Source organism: Hippocampus comes, unplaced genomic scaffold (assembly GCF_001891065.2).
Source record: "Hippocampus comes isolate QL1 unplaced genomic scaffold, H_comes_QL1_v1.1 scaffold130, whole genome shotgun sequence".
NCBI classification, from domain to species: domain Eukaryota; kingdom Metazoa; phylum Chordata; class Actinopteri; order Syngnathiformes; family Syngnathidae; genus Hippocampus; species Hippocampus comes.
Genome location: NW_017842057.1, coordinates 431,045 through 457,162, shown reverse-complemented (window position 1 = coordinate 457,162; position 26,118 = coordinate 431,045). Strand labels below are relative to the sequence as shown.

Below are 26,118 nucleotides of genomic sequence, written 5' to 3'. Positions count from 1 at the left end.
AATATTTGTGACCCAGCGGGGAACTGGATCAGCATTCGACAATTACAAGACAAATTATCCACACATCCATCCATCCATCGATTATCTCAACCGCTTATCCTCACAAGGTTCACGGGTGCACTGGAACCTATCCCAGTTGACTTCGGGCTCTCGGCGGGGTGCACCCTGTGCTGGTTGCCAGCCATTCGCAGGGCACACAGAGACATGCATCCATCCGAGCTCACACTCACACCTATGGACAATTAAGAGTGTTCCAAAAACCTGCCATGCAATTTGAGAGGAAACCTGAGTACCCGGAGAAAACCCATACTAGCATGGGGAGAACATCCAAACTTCACACAGGAAGGCCGGAGCCTGGAATGGAACCCTGGACCTCTGTCCTGTGAGGCGGACGTGCTCACCAGTCGCCCACTGTGCCACCGACGCCTCAACGATATTTACATATCACAAGTAAGTGCACAATAAAACAATTTCGCTAAGCTCATTCTGGTCAAGCACTCGGGGGTGGGAGTTGAAGGGGTAAATCAATCTCACCTAAGATAAGTAAAAGGGTGGCCCATCCTGACTCCTGCTGATGAATCCTCTTCACTTTCTTCTGTTTTTGCCATCAATATGCGTGCAACAAGAATCATAAAATGCGCAAAACTTATACGTGCTTTCTACATCGCCATTTGTTTGCATTCGTCACTTCCGCTCTCGTTTCGTGCACCGGGAGTTAATAACGAGTCCAGCCCAACCCAATGATTTTCCCAAGACTTTCGGTCATTCAGAGCAATGGCTATCCAACTTTTTACAGAAAAAATACTTGAGTAACATTAAAATACAGTATTGTTGTAGGAACATGTGTTCATTAAAGCGAGGTTGAGGTTTTAGATCAAACATTAACGTTGTGCTTAAATATCAGAAAAAAAAACTTAAAGAATAATTCAATTAAAATATATTGCACATTAAAAGTGTACTCAAGTAAATGTTTGACAACAAATTGTTCTGAAAGAACAATGTAAATGTTTTTAGGTAAACAGTAACTCATCTTTACGTCACAAATGTACTGTATTGGATTTAAAAAACATTGAAATCACAATCACAATTTCAACATTTAATTCAGTAATTATTTCACTTACCACTAGAGGACGCCAATTTAAGAATTAAAGACCTATTTTAGAATACAGTACAGTTCATAGAGTCGATACAGATTCAAATACAAGTAGCAATGTATAAATTGTATTAAAAAATATAGCAGTTTGTTGGTACAACTTGCAGTCCCTGGTACGACCTTATTTGGATTTATTTTCTGTTGGACAAATGAACTAGAGTCTGAATTTGTGTTGAAGTTTTGCTGACGTATCCATGCCGTTTGTACAAACCCCAATTCCGATTCAGGTGGGACATTGTGTCATACATAAATAAATGCAATGCAGTGCAATGATTTGCAAATCATTCACATCTTAAATTTTATTGCCTACACCACAAAGACAAGATATTTAATCTTCAAACTGATAAACATGTTTTTTGGGCAAATATTCACTCATTTTGAATTTGATGCCTGCAACATGTTCCCAAAAAACTTTTACAGGGGCATGTTTACCACTGTGTTACATCACCTTTCCTTTAAACAACACTCAATAAGTGTTTGGAAACTGAGGACACTAAGGGCTCTATATTCACAGAAAGCGAAGGTTTGCTCGCAAGTAAAAACTGGCGTATCCTGATTTTCGTGCTGAACATTTGAAGGAGTGAAATATCCTGCTTAAAGTCAAGAGGTACATTTGTATTTCTGAAATATTTGAGATTTTCCTTTTTGACATTTCTCAAAATCACTGTCTGATTACTATAACTAACTAACAAGGTCTTTTTTTATTTGTTTGTTTGTTAGTTTTTTGGGGGGGGGGTGGAGACGGGATGATAAAGAGATGTAAAATGCCCATTTAGAAAGAGTATATGTTAAATAACTTCAATCAGGCTACAAACGTTAAGGGTCAAAATGTATGAAGGTTGTTTTTATATTCAATACATTATGTTGAAATCAGTGGCAATTGTTTAGCACGTCAACCTCACAGTGCAGAGGTGCAGGTTTCCATTCTAGCTCAAGCCTTCCTGTGTGGAGTGTGCAAGCTCTCTCCGTGCCTGCGTGGGTTTTATCCGCTGACTCCGGTTTCCTCCCACATTCCAAAAATATGCGTAGCAGGTTAATGGAACACTCTCAATTGTCTGTGGGTGTGAGTGTGAGCACGGCTGGTTGTTTATATATGTGTGCGTTGTGATTGGCTGGCAACCCGTTCAGGGTGTCCCCCGCCTACTGCCCGAAGACAGCTGGCTCCAGCGCGACCCTTGTGAGGATAAAATGATGGATGGATGGATGGATGGATGGATGGATGGATGGATGGATGGATGGATGGATGGATGGATGTTGAAATGAGTCTTCAGAGTGCTGAGATAAATGGTCGGACTGAACAAGTCATTGGCTTCTGCTGATGACCTGTTTGACAATTTGTACAGTCCGTACAATGGGAGATTGTGCAAAATACACAAGGTAGGCTCCACTGCAAGTAACCCTCTAAACACTGTCGAGACAAATGTATGATTTTACACAATTGTTAAATAATCTAATCGAGCCTTTTGTCATATATTGCAGGTTTAGTTTACATTCCCAGATTGAAAAAAATAATGGAGAGGCAGAATTCTTTTTTTTTTGCTTCCCATATCTAAAACAAACTTCCAGAGAATTGCAGGAATGGTGATACGGTAGATTCCTTTCAAACACAAACCAAAACATAATTTCAGAAATGCTTGTTATCAAATCATCTGAAACAACTCACTTTAATGTTTAACCTAAACTGCAATTTTGCCTTAACTATTTAGTTTGATGGTTTTTGGGAGGTTGGGTTAGGCACTTACTTGTATTATAGGACATAGAGGATGAAGTATTATTTTGATCCTCGCACAAATATGGTCACATTTAATTTCACATTTCACCTCCGCCTAGTCGATTGAACACTATTTTTGTTTTGTGAATGTTTTATTCTAACAGGACAGTTGACATTATAGTTTACCGCAAGATTTGCTCTCAATTTCAAGCTGTCAGCTGTCCACTTCAACCTCACGTGACAACCTTGGAGATCGAAGTAGCACATGGCATTCATCCATTTGTTGATTATTATTTGTCTGTGTTTATAGACGGCAGCATAATGCAATTCGATTCAAAGATGAAGGGCCTCTTGGGATTCTTGTTTTTGCTAATGAAATCTCTTTTCCTATCTTATCCGAGCGAGATGAGCTGGAAGTAGATGGAAAACAGGATTGTTTGAATTCTACAAATGTTTAGAAAAGGTGCCTGGATGCAACTCTTAACCCCCTTTAGGATAGGTTACCCATGACGAATACACCCTTTATGAAAGGATATTACCCACAACTCTGTATGGCAGCAACAATTACTTCACGCTCAAGACTTTAAAAAAAAAATGCTTATATGCTCCCTGTGCTAGTGTGGATTTTCTCAGGGTACTTTCAAGTACTTTCCTCCCAGATTCCAAGAACATGCCCAGTAGGTTAATAGATCTCTCTAAATTGTCCATCGGTGTGATTGTGAGTGTGAATGGTTGCTTGTCTATGTGTGCCCTGTGATTGGCTGGCAACCTATTCAGGGTGATCTTCACTTTCGCCAATTTTTTGCTGTATTGTATATTTTATATGTTCAATAAACAATAAACAAACAAACAAATGGCTGGGATAGACTCGAGCACACCTGCGACCCTTGTGAGGATAAGCGGCTAAAATAACAGCCATTCGCAGGGCAGTCAGTGAGGCGAAGAAATATATTTTCAAAGCAAAAGGTTAGGTGTGGTTCCACACACACACACACACACACACACACACACACACACACACACACACACACACACACACACACACACAGAAATTAAATTCTAAAAACCTCTCCATAATTTATTAGAGAATGAGCAACTCCAAAATCAATGTCAAACACCATCAGTGTTCCTTCACAAAAATAACTGGTATCTGTATCAATTCCATTTCGCATTAAGTCAAGCTAGAGACTTAGGTTAGCAATACTGTACTTGCTGTCACGCAATGATGTCAGTTAGGAAAAGATAAGATAACATATCCTTTATTTGTCCCGCACTGGGGAAATTTACAGTCAGAGATCAGAAAGGAAACCACTAGGTAGGGAGAGGGAAAGGGAAAAAAGTGGAGTCGAATTCATTTTGAAAAAGTGCGGACCTTTCCTAAATTGGAAAGGAAGCACCTTTTCATCTCTCTTTAACCTGATGACGTAATCCAGCAAAGATAAAGGAGAGGTGACAAAAAGGTTTGGAGTTTGGCCCTTCCAAAGAGGCCCTAAGTTTGGAAATGAAAACGGCATGAATGTTGCTAGTGTGTCAAAGAAAGGTTACGCTGCATTCAGGGAACCATTTTTTTTTTTAACATTGTGAAGGGCAAACAGAGAGGCTGATTGGCAAAAGCGGCCTGGTGCATCTGGGTGAAGAGATTGGCGCATCTGGGTGAAAGGATTATGAGACCTTGGTTTCTTGCCAGTGAGGCAATGAAAGGCTTTCATGTTAGCCTGCATCCACGCCATTGACTCAGTTGATTTTCAGCCTGATATCGTCATTTTTAACTATCTTACTCCCACTGAGAGATCAGCTTTTGAGAAGGGCCTTGGGGACACAATAGAGCACATATGTCAAAGTGCCGGCCCGCGGGCCAAATCCGGCCCGCGAGAATGTTTTCAGTGGCCCCTGGGACGATATTGATCAGTGGCCCCTGAGATGATATTGATTTATTATTAGAACCGGCCCGCGGACCGCAGCAAGCTGAGAGCCCGCAGATCTTTTACATGCACCAATACTACATTTCCCACAATGCAATGGTGACGCGCCAAGCAGTCGGCCTGCTTTATTTAAATATTTATTAGTCTAGCAGTTGTTCCCATAACAGTGACATTAGCTTTCAGATACCCATCAAAAATGGCAAAACGGAAGGTGGACACTGAGAACCGGGGGTTTCAAACAAGGTGGGAGTCGAAGTACATGTTCATGGACGTAGCTGGAAAACTTGTTTGTCTTCTGTGCGGAGAAAGTGTGGCGCTATTGAAAGAGTGTAATCTGAGACGACATCGTGGAACGAAACACGCGAACAAAAACGAAAAACATGGACATGGCGGGGGAAGAGGGATTTCATTAAAAACGGTATACTTAAAGTTTGTGACGAAGTTTACCCCGAAAAAAAGCAACTCTTTTTAAACGTGAGCATTAGCAGAAACACAATTGCAGTGTTTCTGCAAAGATACGGCAGTGCGTGCTGAGCAGTTTGACGGTTTCCTCCCCGACACAGTGGTCCCGCTGCGCATCCAGGCTGCTCAAACGTTGTCGAAAGTTTGGCAGCACATACGTGTGTGAACAACTATTTTCTTTGATGAAGCTGAACAAAACATCACACAGAAGTCGATTTACTGCTGAACACCCTCACTCAATTTTGAGGATTTGCCCAGCTCAGAGCCTGACCCCAAATATTGATGAACTTGTAGAAAAGTTAAGACACCACCGAGTATCAGCCTCAGCCTCAAAGAAGTGAATATTACTTCTAATATACTGTGCAATCACATATTAAGAGTTTTTAGTCAGTTCAAGTTTAAAAATTAAAGTATATTTGCTTTCGCTGCTTGTTACTTCTTGAAGAAAGTGTTGTTTTTGGTTTATACATTTTTGCACTTTATTTTATTGTATTTCAATCCAATTATGTTTTAAAAATATTGTATTCGAGTAAATGATCGAAAATTACTGTCCTATTATTTGATTTTCTTTTAAGTAAATTTAGCCTACTTTTGCTAAAAGAGAAAATATCGACTATTGATAGTGCCTTGAATGATACCGGCTTCTTTCATTCATGTTATGGGTATTTTTATACAAAGGTAATTTTTGTGTGCCTGTTGAAAATTAAAGTTTACTGACATAGCCATAAGAAAATGTTGCTTTATTTATCTGACCATATTGGAATGTATTTGTTAGGTTTTCAGTCAATTAAATTTGGTTCAATAAACTATATGTGGTCATTTTTAAAATTTTCAATGAACATTCAATCAGTCCTGCCCTCGGCTTGCAGCAAAATTTTTTATCTGGCCCTCCGTCCATTTGACTTTGACACCCCTGCAATAGAGTAACGTGATGGAGAGGACTCGCTTGACCTATTTACAAAGATGGGTTCCCACTTCTTCCCGCCAAATAGCTTGCAGCCTGCCTTTGAAACAAAAGCTCATAAACCCTTTCTACAAGAGCCAAAATTTATACTTGATCGTTTCTCCACAATATTGGTTCCTGTGCATTACAAAGATAAGGAAAATGTGTTGTCTCTGTATGACTCAAAGAAGGCCACCGGCAAAAGAATGTTGCAACTGCTTGAGGTATGACAACAAATAAACCAAAATTGCTCCCTTAGTTAAATAAGTATTCATCCATCCATTTTCAACACTGCTTATCCTGAACAAGGTTGCGGGGAGTTGCTGGAGCCTATCCCAGGTGACTTTGGACGAAAGGCGGACCACACCCTGAACTGGTCACCAGTCAGTCGGAGGGCACATATAGAGATGCACAACCATTTACACTGTCACTGAGTAAGAACTGATCCCACGCTACCCATACACCATCACCAACTAAATAAGTATACACCATCCATTTTCTGAGCCGCTTTATCCTCACAAGGGTCGCGGGGGCTGCTGGAGCCTATCCCAGCTGTCTTCGGGCAGTAGGCAGTGGACACACAGAAACAAACAACCATTCGCGCGCACATTCACACCAAGGGACAATTTGGAGTGTTCAATCAGACTGCCATGCATGTTTTTGGAATGTGGGAGGAAACTGGAGTACCCGGAGAAAACCCACGCAGGCACGGGGACAACATGAAAACTCCACACAGGAAGGCCGGAGCCAGGATGGAACCCACGACCTCTGCACTGTAAGGTTGACATGCTAACCACTTGTCCACCGGGCGCCTAAATAGGTATTCAAAGCAAAATAAACATAGCACCAAACGATAAATAAAGTGCATTCAAACTAAATTAACAGAAAGAGATGCCCAAAAACAACAATGAATCACGCCCCCCAACTCCCCAGTACAGTTCTCATTGATGATAGGTGCCAAGTCTTCAGACTCTTCAAACATTTCAGTCTGGTTGTTGCCACTGCGAGGTGGTTACATCGGAAGAGAGAGAGAGAGAGAGAGAGAGAGAGAGAGAGAGAGAGAGAGAGAGAGAGAGAGAGAGAGAAAGCGTTGCTCGTCGCGAATGGTGAATTGTTGATTATGGTAATGTACTGTTGACACAGTACATAACAAATTTAAAATGTTTGCACTCTTAGAAGAACAAAAGTCAAGTGTTTTTCCAGTTTCCATCTCATTTCTATTGAAAGGCTTTTTTTTATGACGAGAAAATCTTGACTTGCCTGTCTGTCAGGCAAATTCATGCCTGTAAGAATTTGTGAATGAGAATAAACTTTGTTTCATGTTCTTGTAGCACAGCCCATTTTTAAGACAAGACACCTCCTGCTGACCAAATTGAGGAGTAACAAGTACGCAGTCATCTTTTACAAGCAGGTTTACACTCACTGGAGTACGCTGTCTGCGGTACTGTACTATTCAACATCCATTTCTAAGTTGATAAATTGTCCATCCATCGATCCATCCATCGAAATTGTGGATTAATTGAGTTATGTGTTGTGTTTATTATTTTACTTTATGTTAACTGTTTGGTTAAGCGCTTTGTTACAGCTGCAGCTGTTGTGAAAGCGCTATAGAAATCAGGATGTATTGTATTGTACTGTATAGCCAAGAAAGAATGTTTATCATTTCCATCAGTAAGGCTCTGCCAAACCAACATTTTCTAGGTCAAATATGTTGCCCTTATAAAAGTAAGAAAAACAACATATTCACAATTGAGAGCAAGAAACATTTTTATCATTCTCAAAGTGTTACAATTCACCATTGAAAGCTGAAGTGATAAAATAACTGTTATGGTACTAGTCATAAACAGAACAATGATTGAATTCAGGTTACAATAAATGTTATCGCTGAAGAAACACCTTGAGGATGCATAATGTAGTTTGACTCATGCAATATGCAAACCACAGATAGTTCTTAGTTTGTGGACTTTATGTTTGGATTTGAATATAGCATAAAAACATAAATATAGTTACATACCACGCAAATACGATTGGTGATAGGAAGGAAAAATACTCGCACCAACAGCTAATCTTTCTCACTGTCAGGATTTGCGGGCGAGCCGAATGAGGTTGGATCCCAATAAATCGCAGACACCAACAAGTGTTCCGTGACAAATAAAAGAATAGTTTAATGGCTATAATATTTGCCCTTATAAAAGTAAGAAAAACAACATATTCACAATTGAGAGCAAGAAACATTTTTATCATTCTCAAAGTGTTACAATTCACCATTGAAAGCTGAAGTGATAAAATAACTGTTATGGTACTAGTCATAAACAGAACAATGATTGAATTCAGGTTACAATAAATGTTATCGCTGAAGAAACACCTTGAGGATGCATAATGTAGTTTGACTCATGCAATATGCAAACCACAGATAGTTCTTAGTTTGTGGACTTTATGTTTGGATTTGAATATAGCATAAAAACATATAAATATAGTTACATACCAGGCAAATATGATTGGTGATAGGAAGGAAAAATACTCGCACCAACAGCTAATCTTTCTCACCCCAGTAAATGTAATACAGTATTTGTGACTTTCAAAGTCACACTAGTGGCTTCTTCAACCGAGGGCAACTTTGCCAAAAACGCCTTTGGAAAGGTGCACCCAAGTAAATTTGAAGCTGTTCTTGAAGCATTTGGAGTATCAGCATAGTTTTGGTCTCTTTTTGAAATATTCAAAATTTTATCATTATGAATATTTCTCCCATAAACTAAGAATCTGTGTAAGTGCTCCTGTCACTGAACTATGGATGTTCGAAAACAGAAAAAAAAAGGCGAATCTTATGTTCGTCTAATTTCTTTTCACAAAATCTGCCTTGAAAATGAATTCAGAATGTTGACTGGGACTTGAAAACACTACAGGATCAAAGCTTGAGGTCTCCCCAAGTTCCGGTTCAAATTCGACAATTATAACATGTAGGGTACCATTCAAATCTCCAGCTTTTAAAAGATGTATAACATGTTCACACATGTACTCAGGTGACGACGTGCATCAGCGATGTGTTTTGACAGATGACTGTCACGTTGCGAGTTGGTGGAGGACCCCAAAAAGCAGGCAGGAGGGAGGAGCAGGGTGTACTTGAAGAAGTTGTATTGATAAAAACACAGAAAACTAAATCCTAAACAAACAAGGTCCTAAAAACAAAAAGAATCCAAAGTAGCAAAGCAAAACCAAGACTGAAGCAAAAAACTATCAATAACAGAAACATGACAGGGACATGGCAGACAAACATGACAGTAGCAAACAAACAGCAACAATGACCCGAACATGACAGAATGACCCGACCAACTGGACCCCGCAGGTACAAAGGACTGGTTCCAATTCCACCATGTGCCTGGCGGAGCACGTCTGCGGCCGACACCCTTTTCCCCTTCAGGCAGCGCTGGTCTTGCGGCTGTCCCATGTTCCCCCTTCAGGCAGCGCTGGTTATGCGTCTGTCTCATGTTTTCGTCTCGTCAAGCCACGTCTACGGTAGGCCGAGCCCCGTCCGCGTCCACGTTGAGCCGAGCCTCGTCACGTGTCTGTTCGAACTGAGTCACATTCACGCCCACGACGAGACGTGCCATGTCCACGTCCACGTCAGGCCGAGCCCCCGTTCACGTCCGGCTGTCCCATGTCTCCCGTTACGTCGAGCTCCCTCCACGTCAGGCCAAGCCCAGCCAAAGGGTTGACGTCGCTTTTCGTTCCTGTTCCCCGGCGAGGCAAGCCTTTGGATGACTTTGGGATGTCTGGGATCCTTCCCTTAAGGGAGGGGTACTGTCATGATTCTGTTTGTGACCAAGAGGTGGCACTGTAGGGCTCCCCCTGCAGCTGCACACCTGTTGGTCGTTATGTAATTATTGCTTTAAAAGGACTCCCGGCCCGAGACCACTCGGTGTCGGGTCGTTGTTCGTTTGTTTGTTCCTGTCATGTTTGTTTCAGTCATGTTTTGGTCACAGTTATGTTTTAGTTTCAGTCATGATTTTTGTTTGATACTTTGGACTTTGTTTCTTTTGGATTTAGTTTTCTGTGTTTTATCAATACACTTCTTCAAGTACACCCTGCTCCTCCCTCCTGCCTGCTTTGTGGGGTCCTCCACCACCATGCAACGTGACAATGACGGATGGCCCTTTGGTGGGGCCTCCTAACTTTAAGGGTTTAATGGGACCGGGCCATTAAGAAAGCACATCGTGCATTTAATTCTATTTGGATCATAAGGTATGGTCTTGCAAGAGACATATTAGTTTTTGCACACTGGAACTAGTTCATTGCCACCTGCGGAGAAGAGGTCCGTTGTACCATCAAATTCAGGTAAAGTATGCATCACATTGATCCGACCACTGGGAACATTTACCGGTGTGTTCTTTGAAGGCCTGAAGAGATGGGTGTTTCAAACTTGGACAGTATCACCCAACTCATCCTGTTGAAAAGAATATACAGTTTTAGGAAGAGGCAGCAGGGTCGAGCCGCCCCTCTAGCACCTGGCGGCTCTTCCCGCTTGCCCGCTCAGAAACCCTCCGCACCCCAGCAACGGAGGTGGACGCATGCACCCCAATGGTGGCTGCAGTCAAAAAGCTCATAGTTGGATCTTGACCTGTCCCAGCCCCTGCCTCTCGGCTGCCTGTCCGGCCCGGGGCCCAAAGCCTTTACTTTGAAAAAATGTGATCGTTCACTGCAGGCCCGCGCCGCCCACATCCTGCTGCACAGAATGGTGGAACGGGACTCTGGTTCTATTTTGTGGGGTTTCCCTACTGAACTGGGGCCAGGGTTGAGAGGGACGGCCAGGGGCATTCGTATTGCGCCGCCAAAGGGGAAATTCTTGGACTGGCGCAAGACGGGTCAGGGCGAAAGCATTTGCCAAGAATGTTTTCATTCATCAAGAACGAAAGTCGTAGGTTCGAAGACGATTAGATACTGTGGTAATTCTGACCATAAATGATGCAGACTCGCAGAGGTGTAGGTAACCCTGTGAACCCCAACAGAACCAGAATTTTCGCATTTCTATGTCTGTGACAAGGCCTCCATCAGCACCAGTGATGAGCCCTGCTTTGACGGAGGACCGGCAGGAGCCTAGTGTGCCCTTGAACTGGTCTGGTTGCGGTATAGTGAAAATTTAATTTTTAATGTTTTATTTTTTTTTTTATAGATGTAATGGTCAAAATTGCAAATTTTGAAATGCAACATCAGATGTTCATGAAAAGTACTTTGGTTGGATACCTGGTGTGACCTAGTTTGCCCATGACCTGGTCTGGTTGCAGAATAATGAAAATTTAATTTTTAAGTACTGTATTTCTTGAAATCAGGTGTAAAGGTGAACATTGCTGGTTCCAGAAGCCTTTTATTTTGATATGCAACATCAGATAATAATGAAAATACTCTGGTTGGACACCTTTGGTGGTCTCATGTGCGATAAAAGGGGTCTGGTTTCGGGATAACAAACCCAGAATTGTTAACAATTTTTTAAAATTAGGTGTAAAGGTCATATATACAGATTTCAAATACGTTTTATTTTGAAATGCAACGTCTCTGAACCACTGGACAAAAAGACACTTTGATCCTCTCCTCTTTCATCTATCACTGCTTCAAACAACAAAGAGTATGCAGATGATTGTATGACTGTGTCTTCTTCTTATGGGTTGTGTTGTATTATTTTGTTATTATGTTATTATGACTTCAAGATGGCGTTGCGAGAGAGGCTGCCTTTGCAGCAGCTCCTATACTTTTTGTTCTTCTACTTTCTTCCTTTCATAGCTTTGCTGCTGTAATTGGGAATTTCTCCATTGTGAGACGAATAAAGGTTTTCTTATTCTTCTTCATTCAAATCAGGTTTCAATGAAAGTACATTGGTTGGACATCCTGTCATAGCCTGGTGTTCCTTAAAACTGGTCTGGTTTTGGGATAACAAACAGAGAATTTTAAATAATTTTTTGAAATCAGGTGTAAAGGTCAAATTGCCAATTTCAGAGTCCTTTTATTTTGAAATGCAACATCAGGGCTTAATTTGGTTTGTTTGAATACCTTGGGTAGCCTAGTGTTCCCTAGAACCGGTCTGGTTGCAGAATAACAAAAATTGAAATTGTGATTTTTTTTTAATTCTGATTTAAATGTCAAAATGCAGATTTCAGTTGATTTTTATTTGGAAATGCAATATCAGATATTAATGAAAGCACTTTGGTTGGATACCTGCGGTGGCCAAGTGTGCCCAAGAACTGTTCTGCTTGCGAAAATTTAATTTTGAATTATTATTATTTTTTTTGATCAGATATAATTTTAGTCATTGATGCAAATTTAAGATTAACTTCTATGTCTATCTCAAACTTTAGAAGGTTTGATGGTTCAATTCTTAATACCGTTTGTATTCTCCCTGGGTGATCTCATGGCTGTCTGAACGCATATAATTTATTTTATAACATTATTTTCAATCGAAACCACCGACAAACATGGATTATTTGGGTAGCTTTTATTTTGAAGATTACCGTGATGTACAATATTAACAATCGCTGTGGCGGTTGGCTTGACTTTGCATGTGGAGGTTGGTTTGACCGCTGTTTTATTTTTCTCCAGCAGCGATGTGTGGTTTTTGGTTTATAGCGCTAAATCCACTTTTAGCTGTGTTTCCTACTCTGCTTTCTTGAACACACCCCAGTGAGCGAGTATCCCGATATTGTGCGAGGGGAATAATGGCTGCACAGGAGCCGTCTCCACCATCTTCCCTGGAAGGAAACAAACCGGGCTTCCCAAAGAAAATTTTGGCCAACAACCTCGAGGACAAGCATTTGTGTAATTCCTGCCTGAAAATCCTTCGAAGGCCCTTACAAGCGCAATGTGGTCATCGCTTTTGTTCGTTCTGTTTCAACAAAATAGTGAGGTGGGTATAGTGTCATGGTTGCTGACGATCTTGCAGTCCTACGTTCATTTACAGTTGGCCACTATGCTTTCTTAAAAGCGTCGTTTGAACGCTCCTGTGTACATTGTCACGGGCAGCGAACGACAGGATTAATTATAGAATTGACATTCCAAATACATACCCTGAATTCCGCGTACGGACATTGTACTAATCGTAACTTTATCCCTTAATGGCCTTGGACAATATTTTAATTTTACAATGTCCTCATTTTCACGTTGACCGTGTTTTTGTGTGGCGTCCTTTAATGATAACTCTTAGTGGTACGGTAACCGGTCATTATTTGTATATTCATCGATTAGCTAAGCAGCGTTTATCAGCAATTTTAGGATGAGTTTGAATGACTTTTGTTACGGTGTGCTTCTGGTGATTTACATTTGTTTTGTTACTGATATCGTAAGACATTGTTTTTTGTTTTTAAGTCCACTGGTTGTATCAAATGAGTAATAGACCAGGCATTATTGGACAAACAATAAAAGGTAAATCAGCAGCTATCTGTTTATCAGCATTTGATCAAAAACAAAATGAAGCAAATTAGACTGTCACAGTGTATAAAATGTGAATTTATATTGGTTGTAAATAATAGCACAGTGATGTTCAGGCGTACTGTATGAGCTCATGTGCCCCATATAATCATTGTAATAACTTCGGATATCCTTGTAACACTGACAATTGTGGATCTGTCTATCTAGCTGTATACATTTGTCAGAATCAAATTCTTTTGTGTACAGTGTATGTGAATGCAATTGAATTGTAATTTGCAACAAAGGCCGAGTCAGTATTTTGAGGATCCAATTACCTGCCATTTTGATCTAATCCAACCAATGCAATTTAATGATTATTAAGTAGATAAAGTTCAATGCTATCTTCTGTGTCCTCAATGTGACACATTGTAGATGTTTTAACAATAACACAAAACATTTATTTGTGGAATAATAATGTGTTGTCGTATAGTTCTGGACCCGAGAAATGCAATGCTTGCATCAAAGAAGACTTATTTGAGGAACCCACCTCTATTCTCAAACAAGGAGGTGTAAGTAAATTTTTACCCTCATCTGTGTTTATCGATTAGCTCAGACTAACATAACTGAAGTGATGAAATGTAGAATGTAATGTATAGAGAGCACTGCTGCATCACTTTTACTTTTATTTAATTGTAAAGAGCCAACACAACAACAGCTGTTGCTGCTTATGGTTGGCTCCTTCTTTAGGAAACTGCTACAGAGTAACACAACCTTTCAAACTGGAACCCCAAACACACACCAGCCTGCTAATGGACAGGATTCCCTGCACTTCTTTCCAGGCTTTTCCAGACAATGCAGCCCGGAGAGAAGTGGAAGCCTTAGCAGCCGTTTGCCCCAACGAAGGATGTATGTGGACAGGGACTATTAAAGATTTTGAGGTGTGTATTACTGCAGGGATTTGACTAAATACAGATTATATTCCTGGTGATGAATGTGAAACCCAATTTACGTTCACTGATAGGCTCTAGCCTTGTACATTGAGTCCATGCTTAATTATGTATACAGTACACATCGCTGGCATTGGGCTGAAACATCCTTTGACACAATTTAGTACATTTATTTTTTTTTCACAAATCTGTACTATTAGTCAGTCCACACATGGTGTGTTATGATGATGATGATGATTATTATTATTTTTATTACTGTGATTAGTATTTTTTTTTCGATGCAGCAATCCTAGCCTAAAACTTGCACAGTGTTTTCAGCGAAAAAATTACAGGCGTTGTCATCCAATCATCAAGCTCAAGGGAAACAATTTATGGTCGTATTTTGTTTCCAGACTTGTGTTCGATAAACACATAATAGATGATCAGATAAAGGCCATTGTTGAATTTTTGAGTTTCAAACGAAAAAACAAGAGCAAGTTTATTCCTGTTCAACAGAGACAGCATCAACTGCTGAGGGATGGCCTTTCCACAGTGAATATCTGAGACTTGTGTTTGTGAATATCGTGAAATGGCAATTGCCGTTTGTCTCAAAAACAAATGTCGTGCCCACTGATCCAATAACACATATTTACAAATGATAAGTCACGATAAATGCACTCACAACATTAGAAAGCACGTGAAAATCACACATAGATTTTTGGATCTGCAAAAACACCTAAAAATTGCGGCAGTGTTTATGTAAATAATTTGGAAACATATCTCTCCCCATACTTGGCCACGTAGCACGTTGTATATAAAGAAAATGATCTTAAATTCAATTCTAAATTTTTATGGGATGCAAATGCAGTGAAGCGAGTACAGGAGAAATATTAATCTGTTCTCCAGCTTCTGGTTAGAACTCGTGCAGCAGGGTTTTGAACTAGCTGGAGAGTCTTTATAGGCTTACTCGGGCAGTCTATTAGCAAAGAGTTGCACTAATCCAGCCTTGGTACAACAAAATAATAAACTAGTTTCAGCATCAGCAAGGGCAAAGGAACTTTTTTTTTTTGCCAATTAAAAAAAAAACACTTCTCTGGACTCTGTTTTGTGAGAATTAAAAGATAGCTCCTGATCCAGTGTAACGGCAAAATGCCTTTGGTGTCGCTGGGGGTAAATGCAAAACAATTGAGAGCAGTGTACTGTATATCACTACAGAGTGTCAGACAGGTGCTCAGTGCCAAGGGCTATTATTTTAGTTCCATTTGAATTTCCTTAGACATTCTATCTCATCAAAACATGAACAGGAATTTTGACATTTCAAATAATGCAATTTTTTCATGCCTGTTTATTCATTGAAAACATTGTTGCTGATTCACTGTAGGCTTGCCATGAAGGCCACTGTGACTTTGCCATCATCTTGTGCCCTTCCTGCAAAGAGTTGATGAGAGCCAATGAGCAGGAACGTCACGATGAGCGAGAATGTCCTGAGAGGACACTAAACTGCAAATACTGTAAAGAACCATTCCTTTTAAAGAACATCAAGGTGAGATTTTTCTACCATCTTCGCGTTTGGTTTGTAGATTTTTTAAAAATTTATTTTGAAATGTGAAGACAAAGTTGTTATCAGGAGTCTCTGTCGATATGATGGTTCACTCTCCTGACAGTGTGGGTTCACGTGAGTTTCCACTCAGTGAGGGTGTGAATGTGAGGTTTGTCTGTTGACAAGTCGACATGTCCACATGTCACTGATGATAATAGTTTGAAGTCCATCAATCGTCAATCAAGTGTTGTGCCATTTAACAACACGGATAACTCGAATCCCAAATCCATTCTAATGGATTACTTATTGTAAATACTGTATGTCACACACAGACATGAGACGTGTGTGTGCCTGAACCTGTGTGTGTGTGTGCGTGCGTGCGTGCGTGCGTGTGTGTGATGTGACTCAAATCTGGAAATGCTCATTTTTAACACTTAGTTCGAGTCTCCACCGATTCGTGCATAGCCCTAGTTCTGATCCTTGTTTTTTTTTTAATTGTTTTTGAGAATTCATACACTTTCCATGCCGCCATGATTGCTTTTTGAAAGACCAGAACGCTGTGTGAGCAGGTACTGCCAGCGGCAGCCAATATCGATCCAAATTCACCTTTCAACTATGTTACGTCATAGTGTCTAGGTAACTTTGGTTCTTAAGAAGTACACTCCACATGTTTACCTGTCATTGATTCATGAACATGGAAAGTTGAAGTGATAAAGCCACAGATTTGTTTGCATTATGCTTATAATATTATACATGACATACCGATTTATTTTGATTCCACACTTGTTTTGTAGAATTTCAGGGGTACCCAACCTTTTTTGACCTAAGATCTACTCCCGTATTGGCCCGAGTATAAGACGGTGTTTTTTGCATTGAAATAAGACTGAAAAAGTTGGGGTCGTCTTATATTCGGGGTCTAGACATTACACCCATTCACGACGCTAGATGGCACCAGATATCATTGAAGCGAATGCTGAACTTGACTCCCCAGGCCAAAGTGAACCCCTGTCACGAAGAATAAAAATAAAAATAGCAGTAGCACGAAAAAGAAAAGTAAAAATAGCGGTAAGAAAGAAAAGAGAAGAAAGAATAGAAGAGATAACAGAAAATGGAGAAATGTAGCGACAATCTGGAGAAAAGTGGGTCGAAGATCGGTCAGGTTAAGCGGCAGTTGTGGAGACGTTATGATGTAATTTACATTTCAAAAACCAGAAGCCATTCATTTACGAATGTGATTGCAATTTAGTTTACATATTTAAATGTTCAGATATTAAGATTTGAATGATCCAAAATAACATGCTTTTTCTCTCAAATATATTGTTATAATCATTTGTTTTAGATGTACTGTGATTATTTTCTGTATAAAAAATAATGTGGTGTTCAAAAAGTCTTTTTTCAAACTTGAGTCTTGAAAAAGAGGGGGTCGTCTTACAATCAGGGCCATCTTATATTCGGGCCAATGTGGTATTTAAAACAGCCAACCTCTCGCAATCGAACAGTCATCGCGCGCACACACACACACACACACACACACACACACTATATACATGCTCTGATGAGCAACAGCCTAAATAGACCCAAACATGAAAAAAACAGAAAAATAAAGTAGTTTGTGAAAATGAAATCATTGCCTGCATTAGTGGGAGGCCTGACAGGCAGGGACACACTTTTGCAGCGGATTAAGTGCAGAAACATGACTATCGTAGCTCACGTGTACCTTTTTAAAATCCTCTCCTGGCGCGACAGATTCACATTCTTTGCCAATGCTAGCAGTAAATTGTAGATGAAACAAACTTTGAATGAAAATAAACAAAAAATAGACACATCCCAGCAGCTCGGATCACAAGCTGCAATTGCAGACTGATGACCGCTAGCTAATTACTCTTTTAGTGAAAGTGAAACTGATGGGACATTTTGGGTGCAGGGCACACGAACCCAAAGAATCTATCATATTAACCCTTTCAGGCACAGCGGTTACTACAGTGGACAGGTTATCATGTTATCCGGTTACAGGTATCATTATTGGTGCATGAAAGGGTTCATAATATGCACACATTTTTTTTCCCATTTCCCCTACACCTCTCGCTGTCGATGTCAACATGGGGCCAGTCCGCGGCCTACTGGTTGATCGCGATCAACTTGTTGGGCACTCCTTGCTTAAAAGAATGCAAGTCAAAGGCTCGGTTCACATTGCCGGTGTTAATGCTCAATTTGGATTTTTGAGTGAAATCCGATTTATTTTTTTTGTGTTCACATTACATATTAATTGCATCCTTAGTCTGTCTGGTGTGTGATCAAATGCATCTCCGAAGTGATCCACAAGCACATTAGAAGAGACACCGTCACTCACAACTCAACTCAACTCAACTCAACTGTATTTATCGAGCACTTTCAAACAGCCATCGCTGCATACAAAGTGCTGTACATGGAGCAATTAACATATACAACAAACAGTAAAGCAAATCGGTAACAAAGACGGTAGAAAGCACCGAACAGCAAAACCAAGAACAAATCTAGTAACAACATAGTGTTTACAGACGGAAATGTTGTCCAGCATGTAGGGGCCGCAGACATGGTAGGGGCTCATCTTTTTTTTCATCTCATATCTACAGAGGAACGATTCGAGAGGCGGTATAAATATTTTGAGGTATTAAGCCTTCAGTCTGTCATAAAATATGATCTGGGTTGGATTTATCTGCAAGCGTTAACCTAGCCTCAGTGTTTAGTAAGTTAACAATTCGAACTGAAATAGAAAAACTGTCATTTCATAGTGATTCATGGTTCATTTGCATTCATTTTATATCGGCTGAAGCCTAATCTGTAAAACCAAATCATTTATGAATTGATAATAAATAAGATAATACATGTGGTATTGATTGTTGTGATATAGATTAATTAGTTGCTTGTCGTTGTTGATATACACAGGAACAGAACCATGAAAAAAAATTGCATATTAAATTACAATCACAACATTATGGAGAAAAAAACACCTCATATTTAATTTTTCAAAATCATTCAGCCCTGTCGTGAAAACTTCTGCTGGGATGGCAGTTTGCCTTTTAATTATTGAGCAATTTCTTGTTTTTCCTGAAGGCTTATTTTACCATTCATAGTTCTGTGTTTGGTGTCAAAATGCTGACGTGTAGTAAGAGTCCATGTTATTATTTTAAGACAGTCATGATTTCTAAGTTCTCGTGGGCCACATTTAATGACCTGGTGGGCCCATGAGCCTTGAGTTTGACATAAGGATGAACAAGTCAGGAATGGGGCCTGTGCAACTGACGACGGCCCCCGGGGGGGGGGGGGGGGGGGGAGCCCGCCCACGCTGGGGGGGGGGGGGGGGGGGATTGCTCTCTCTCTCTCTCTCTCTCTCTCTCTCTCTCTCTCTCTCTCACTATATATATATGTATATGTATACACACACACACACACACACGAGGGTCATTGAATAAATAAGGTAAATTTTTCGGTACAAGAACCTCTAATACAGATAGAAGCTTGCTTCTTTTTTTTTTTCCAATGTCGTGTCCCAGCACTGTCACACACCTTTCCCATCTGTGCACAAGCTTCCATATTCCCTCAGCGTAAAAAAATCTTTGGATTTCATCATCTCGCTCTCTCTCTCTCTCTCTCTCTCTCTCTCGCTCTCTCTCTCTCTCTCTCTCTCTCTCAGGGAGGAAATTGGTGCTTCCTCTCTGTCTTTTGAAATTCCTGCCACAAGAGCGATGGCACTTTCTTAATGTGGCATATTGGCAGCTGTAGGATTTTTGTAAATACCCCAACACGACTTTGAGGACATTCACGAGTGTAATTTATAGTCATACTAATAATAACAAGAATAAATAATAACAGTTGCTGCCATTGATTTACTGTATGTTTGTAGGAAGCGAGACTTGAATATGATTCAGACCATAATGAAGTGACATTTGCATTTACGTATTTTTTATCATCCTATCGCAAATATCTCATTGAGACTCAAAATGTACCTTGGAAACATTGTAAAAAGGTGCATATGCTTGAAAAATGTGATGAAGTAGATCTATTTTCCAAGCATTATTTTGTGTTAATAAAAAAATAAAAAATACCTCTATTTATGATAAAAGCTTTTCATCATCGACATTTCAATTATTTTAAGTTTTATATTAACATTTATATTCTGGGGACAGAAAAGTCACCACTAGCCACGAATAAACCTCATACTGTAATTAGGATACTATGTCAGGCTTCTGACTGAATTGTTCTTTTGTAATTTGTTTTTTAGGCTCATGATGAAATTTGCCCGAAGTACCCATTGATCTGTGAAGGTTGCGCAAAGAAAAAGATACCCAGAGAAAAGGTATCCCAAACATGGTCCTTAAGTGATTGTTTATTTATTTTTTTTGACTTCACAATTCTCTTCTCATTGACTCTCATTTAGCTTGGGGAGCTAATCCGACGAAGTAATCTGTAGATCATTAGCTTCTTTAATTTTTTTGTTTTGCAGTATGTGGACCATATTAAGTTCTGCAGTAAATTTAAAGCACCATGCAGATTTCATGTTGTTGGCTGCGATACGTCTGTAAGTAGACATTTTCATCATAATTTGCTGTGTGTGACGCTCGCTAACGTAATAAACTGCTGAATCATTTTTCAACTTTTCAACTAATAAATAGGACGTCATATTAACACACTCGAGACAAGACCATCACAGATTTCTTGGCAACGTATCACAACTTTCATGATGGAAACTTTCATTGGACACCAACAGTTATTACAAATTGCTGCCAATATACAAAATATATATATATATTTTTTATTACTACTCTTCAGAAACTGATCATTAGAAGCTTTGAGACTTGTGACACAGTCCTCTGACAGTTCCTCTCTGCTCTGGCACTGCTTCGCTGAAGCGTCTTTTGCCATTCAAGGCCTTGCAGAAGGTGTCAAAATTGTAAAGTGGTTTTTCCTTGGTGAACATGGGTAGTTGTTAGTGCATTTGTTTTTTTCTGGGTGAGAAGATTCTTATATACATGCCATGTTCGATTATATTTCAGGAAGGGTTCTCCATTACCGAATCGGAACGCAGATCGCAATGTCTGTTCATGCAGCATACTAAAAAAGAAAAATGGAAAAAAAAAATTCCAGACAAAAGTCATGACAGGAGTGTGGTTGAAATATACGATGGACTGACCGACCGATGCCAGACAGGTTCCCAGGTCACTGACAGATGACAAATGACAGACCGGCAAAATTTTGTGAATTGCCCACCTCTGGTGAATTCACATTTATGGGCAATTTCAAATGGCTGCTGTATACTCTATAACACTACTGACAGTTGTTAGCACTTTGTGGTTGAGTGGACCCGTGGGGAGATTTCTTGCTCCCAGTTAGCAAAAGGAAAAGGCAAAGGAGCAATTAGGGTCAAAGGTGCAGCACATCAGCCGTCAATCCCCATTGCCCTCTAAAAATGTCATCTTGAATTACATTTCATTTTTGGTTCTGTTTATGTTAATGTCATAAATGGCACATAAATGGTGGATATGGTGCATGCATCCTGTGTGCTTGTGTTATTGTTTTTTTCCTGACTGTACATCATCATCATCTTTCTTTTTTCCTGGGGTCGTGTATTCTAGGGGTCACCAACATGGTGCCCACGGGCGGCAGGGACCCCCACCCCCCACTCCCCCAAGGACCACGTTGCGAGTAGCATGCAAGCCAGTTCTAAAAATGGTTCACCAGTCAATGAGACATGTTGCAGACGTGCCGATTTGAAAATGTAACCACTTGAAGAGATTTTGAGAAATCAAATGACTTTTCTACCCTGTTAACTCATGTTTGGTAGTTATTAGTGAGAAATCCTTGCCGTGATCAGTGTGTTTACACAGATGAATCACGTTCATGAACAATAAGATCAATTCAAGGTAAATTGAGCAAATGTGTTATTTCTGAATTGGGGATCAAACCGGAATCACAGGTTGGTGACCCCTGGTGCTTTCTAATCAGGGCTGTTTTGTTCTTAATCTAATGTCTTCTCTAATACGCAGGTGGAGAAGGAGAAGATTCATGACCATGAGCGTCAATGTTCGTACGAACACCTCAACCTGCTTCTGCATTTCATCATGGGAATCAAAGTGAGCCTGGAGAGCCTGCAGCCTCAGAGCCTGGATGTAGCTGGCCACAAGCTGCACGAGCTCCACCAGTCCCTCAGAGACTTAGAACTCAAGATGAGCCAGCTAGGTGGAGGCGGCGCCGCAGCTTCCACCTCCTTCACGCCGCTGCCCAGCACTTTGGGGGCTGCCCTGGAGCTGCAGCTCCAAAGTGAAAAGACCAAGGTGGTTGAGCTCAGCCGACGCTGCCAAGAGCTGGAGCTGAAAGTGAATACGTTTGAGAACATAGTTTGCGTCCTCAACCGAGAAATGGAGCGCTCGTGCGCCGCCATGGAGGCCTACAACCGGCAACACAGACTGGACCAGGACAAAATTGACATCCTCAATAACAAGGTGACAAATGGCACACTGGAAATGTCTTTCTCGGTCACAAATATTGAGATTGTATTTTGGTAAAGTAAGTATGAAAGCTTGTTCAAGCAGGCATACAGTATTCCAACAATTTTGGCATTTCGCAGGTAGGTTCAGAGCCATAACAGAGGCACGGCACACCTTTTGAAAAGCCTGTACAATGAAACTCCTCTACAACGAAATCATGTTTGCAGCAAGAAATTTTTCACAACAGGGGGTTTTTCACTGCAGCAAATTTGATCTCAGATGTAAGCACACACACACACACACAAACGTATGTGTACTCTATTTTTATTCCAATAGTGCATAAGTATGAGCACACACCTATTTGACACTTAATATTGTCAGTATAGAAAGAAAAAAAGGGAAAGAAATTGCGAAATTTACGAACAGCATTCACTTTCACTTACATCAATTTCTTGATTAATGTCTTTTATTTTGCTTGCTCCGTCTTTCATTTTGATCACTTTTACCCTCTCTTCCAGCATCAGAGCTCTTCTTGTCTTAGCTGCTTGACATCCAAAGGTCCGTTTTGTAGCCATTTTAGCAATGCAACGTCCATGCTCGTCTGAATCTAACAATAACAACGGGTTTGTTCATTGTTGCAAATGGTTGCAAAGACGGTTGCAAAGATGTTGCACAGACATTCCCAAACAGGTTTAATTGTTGCAAACAGTTTTCTTGTCGCCATCAAATTTTAAACATGTTCCCAATTTTTTTTTTTTTTTGCGACAAAAAAAGAACTGTTTGAGACCATCAGAATTGTTGGTGAACATCTTTGCGGCCCTGACAAAAAGACATTTTTGCTCCCCTCTGTGAGATCCAGCCCTCGGGGCATTCTGCAACTTAAAGTGTGAAGTTTTACACCCAGACTGACTTTACCTGTCCTGTTGTGTTTTCACTGTTGGAGAAATATTTCATATACTGAAAGACTTTTTTCATGTTCGAGTCAGGCTCACAATTACGAACCATCTCACCAGATACTCGTGTAGTTATCTGACTATGCAAGATGTTATGTCATAAGGTGACAGCACACCCATTTGCTGCAATATCGCACATTGTTGGGTTTGATTTGAAAGGCAAAAGTAGCTTTTTGTATTTTGCAGCGTGCCATGAGTCTTGATAGAGTTCAACTTTCAGTTCTATCTGATTTTGGGCCATTGCTTGATGCATGATGAAGCTTCAGTTTGGATGCATTTTTCTTTAAATTGCCAGACAAAATGCTTTTGTCGACTCCAGCATTCATTCTGCTGCTATTGTCATGAGTTACATCATCAGCCAAGAACAGATGCAGCGATGCAAGCGCAAGCCTTGACATTACCTCCACCATGCTTCACAGATGCGCTTGTGTGTTTTGGATCAGAAGCCGGTTTGGAAAGTGGGCTAGGTGACGATGACCCAATTTCATTGACCAACCAGGCCAAGCTTAGAGGAGGACCCACCTCTTCCTCCAGTGTTTCATCTTATGAAATGGACTCTGACATTATTCTAACCGACATTGTGTAGCACCATATTGCGTGAAATGTTGACTCTGCATCCTTTGCAGCCTGGTCATCCTGGAAGGCGAGGTGGATTCTCCCATCTGCGGACCCTTCTCAAGCCACCACCCCCCCATGTTTTTTTTTTCCTTGCGCTCCTGCGAGTGAATGAAATTAATATTTGTCAGCTGTGGTGAAGCCTTTTGAGACTTTGTGGCGATTAAGGCTGATATAAATTTGACTTGACTAATTATTCTGTGAAGCACATGCAGATTGACAGTATTTTCTGGAAGACTATTGGTGAATTATCGTTCTTGGAGTTTTTGGAATAAAGCCCGCACCAACCCCTTAAATCAAATACTGCATGTGCTGGATGACGCCTCCATTCCTGCACCATTGCTATAGCAACCGGTCAGCTGGGTCAATAATGTGGCCCAGTCTGAAAAGGGTCAGATCCCATTTGGAGACTTGCTAAAACAGTGTGGACAGTCAGCCCGAAAAATCAAATTTGAGGAGGAATCTGATTGGAATCAGAAATTCCTGCAGCCTGAACGCGTCTCAATATTGCATTGCATTTCTATTTTGAAAGGAGGTCAGGTGCCATTGTATTTGATTTGGGGAATTTGTGAATTCATCAACCATCGCAAATAGAGTGTGAAAATTAGCTTTGCATCGTCAAATAGAGCAAGCCATTGTCAATACTTTAGGTTGGTTAATAGTGAATAAAAATAACACCGACATGTTTGGACTGACCAATCATTGAGCGTTGTTAAAAACAAAAAAGGTATGGAATTTATCAAATTGTGACATTGGAGGTTCTGGCCCGTCGCCAGCAATATCTATATTTATATATGATCAGAATGTAAAGCATTGTATATTCCTTTCCCTCCTAAAAAACAAAAGACAGTCAAAACAGTCAATCAGATTCAGCAAAAAAATTCAAATTTTCTCTACATCATGTACAATAATTCAAATGATTCGAACAATCATTTTGATTTTTCTTGAGTGTGACAGTTCATTTGTGTGTGTGGTTAAGGTTCGTCAGCTGGAGAGAACTGTGAGCTTGCGGGACTTGTCCATCGTAGAGATGGAGGGGAAGATGAGGGAGATGTCAGCAGCCACATATGATGGCATCTTTGTGTGGAAGATCTCCGATTTTACAAAGAAGAGGCAGGATGCTGTCGCTGGCCGAGCTCCTGCGATGTTCTCTCCTGGTAATTATCCGAAGATAAGCATTTCGATTATTGTTGAGAGGCTGATGAGTCTTTCTTTTTTGATGCAATAACATACATTCTCATGTTTTCTAGCCTTTTATACCAGTAAATATGGCTACAAGATGTGCTTGCGTATTTACCTAAATGGAGATGGGACAGGAAGAGGCACCCATTTATCTCTGTTCTTTGTGGTGATGAGAGGACACAGTGATGCACTCCTTAAGTGGCCTTTTAATCAGAAGGTAACACTTATATACTAAGTAAAATGTCATCCATCCATCCATCCACTATCCGAATTAGAGGGTCGCGGGCGTACTGGAGCATATCCCAGTTGTCAGGGTACACCCTGTACTGGTTGCCAGCCAATCACAGGGCACACATAGAAAAACAACCATTCACACTCACAATCACACCTAAGGACAATTAAGAGTGATCTATGAACCTACCAGGCATATTTTTTGAAATATGGGAGGAAGACCGGAGTGCCCGGAGAAAACCCACACAGGCACTGAGAGCCCGGTGAGATATAAAATGTGTGTGTGTGTGTGTGTGTGTGTGTGTGTGTATAGTAACCTCGGTTTTCGTGCATAATCCGTTCTAGAAGGCTGTTCGAAAACCGAAACATCGCTCTTTTTAAAATAAAAATGTTTATTGAACACGTTTGCTCACAATGGAAAGCGTCACTTCCTCGTCTACCCGAGGAAGCGTCACTTCCTCGTGTAAGGAAGGCGAGAGGAGTCAACTGGTGCATTCAAGTGCGCTCAGTTTGTTCGAGAACCGAAATTTGTTCGTCATGCGAGCCATAAAAAACTCAAAATTTTTGGTCGAAAACTGAATTGGTCGAGAACCGAGACGTTCGAAAACCGAGGTTTGACTGTATATA

The 26,118-nt window shown here is 40.5% G+C and overlaps 1 protein-coding gene and 1 long non-coding RNA gene across 6 annotated transcripts in view; both read left to right on the top strand.

Annotated features, from left to right (window-relative positions):
• The first annotated feature begins 687 nt into the window (after positions 1 to 687).
• Positions 688 to 11,086, top strand: LOC109510514 (uncharacterized). Its single transcript, XR_002167137.1, has 3 exons — positions 688 to 698; positions 10,665 to 10,672; positions 10,920 to 11,086. It is a non-coding gene; the product is annotated as an uncharacterized LOC109510514 (long non-coding RNA).
• Positions 11,087 to 12,637: 1,551 nt separating this feature from the next.
• The window catches only part of LOC109510598 (TNF receptor-associated factor 2-like), a 15,252-nt gene continuing 1,771 nt past the window's right edge, over positions 12,638 to 26,118 (top strand). The window contains exons 1-9 of one of the 5 annotated variants that reach the window (XM_019861012.1): positions 12,641 to 13,080; positions 14,071 to 14,149; positions 14,420 to 14,518; positions 15,888 to 16,049; positions 20,308 to 20,382; positions 20,530 to 20,604; positions 22,070 to 22,525; positions 25,058 to 25,235; positions 25,329 to 25,477. In XM_019861012.1, coding sequence (XP_019716571.1) covers positions 12,893 to 13,080; positions 14,071 to 14,149; positions 14,420 to 14,518; positions 15,888 to 16,049; positions 20,308 to 20,382; positions 20,530 to 20,604; positions 22,070 to 22,525; positions 25,058 to 25,235; positions 25,329 to 25,477 — 1,461 coding nt within the window. In that variant the 5' untranslated portion in view covers positions 12,641 to 12,892. Of the gene's footprint in view, positions 13,081 to 14,070; positions 14,150 to 14,419; positions 14,519 to 15,887; positions 16,050 to 20,307; positions 20,383 to 20,529; positions 20,605 to 22,069; positions 22,526 to 25,057; positions 25,236 to 25,328; positions 25,478 to 26,118 lie in introns of all 5 variants that reach the window. The other 4 variants (XM_019861013.1, XM_019861015.1, XM_019861017.1 and 1 more) reach the window with 4 other exon arrangements.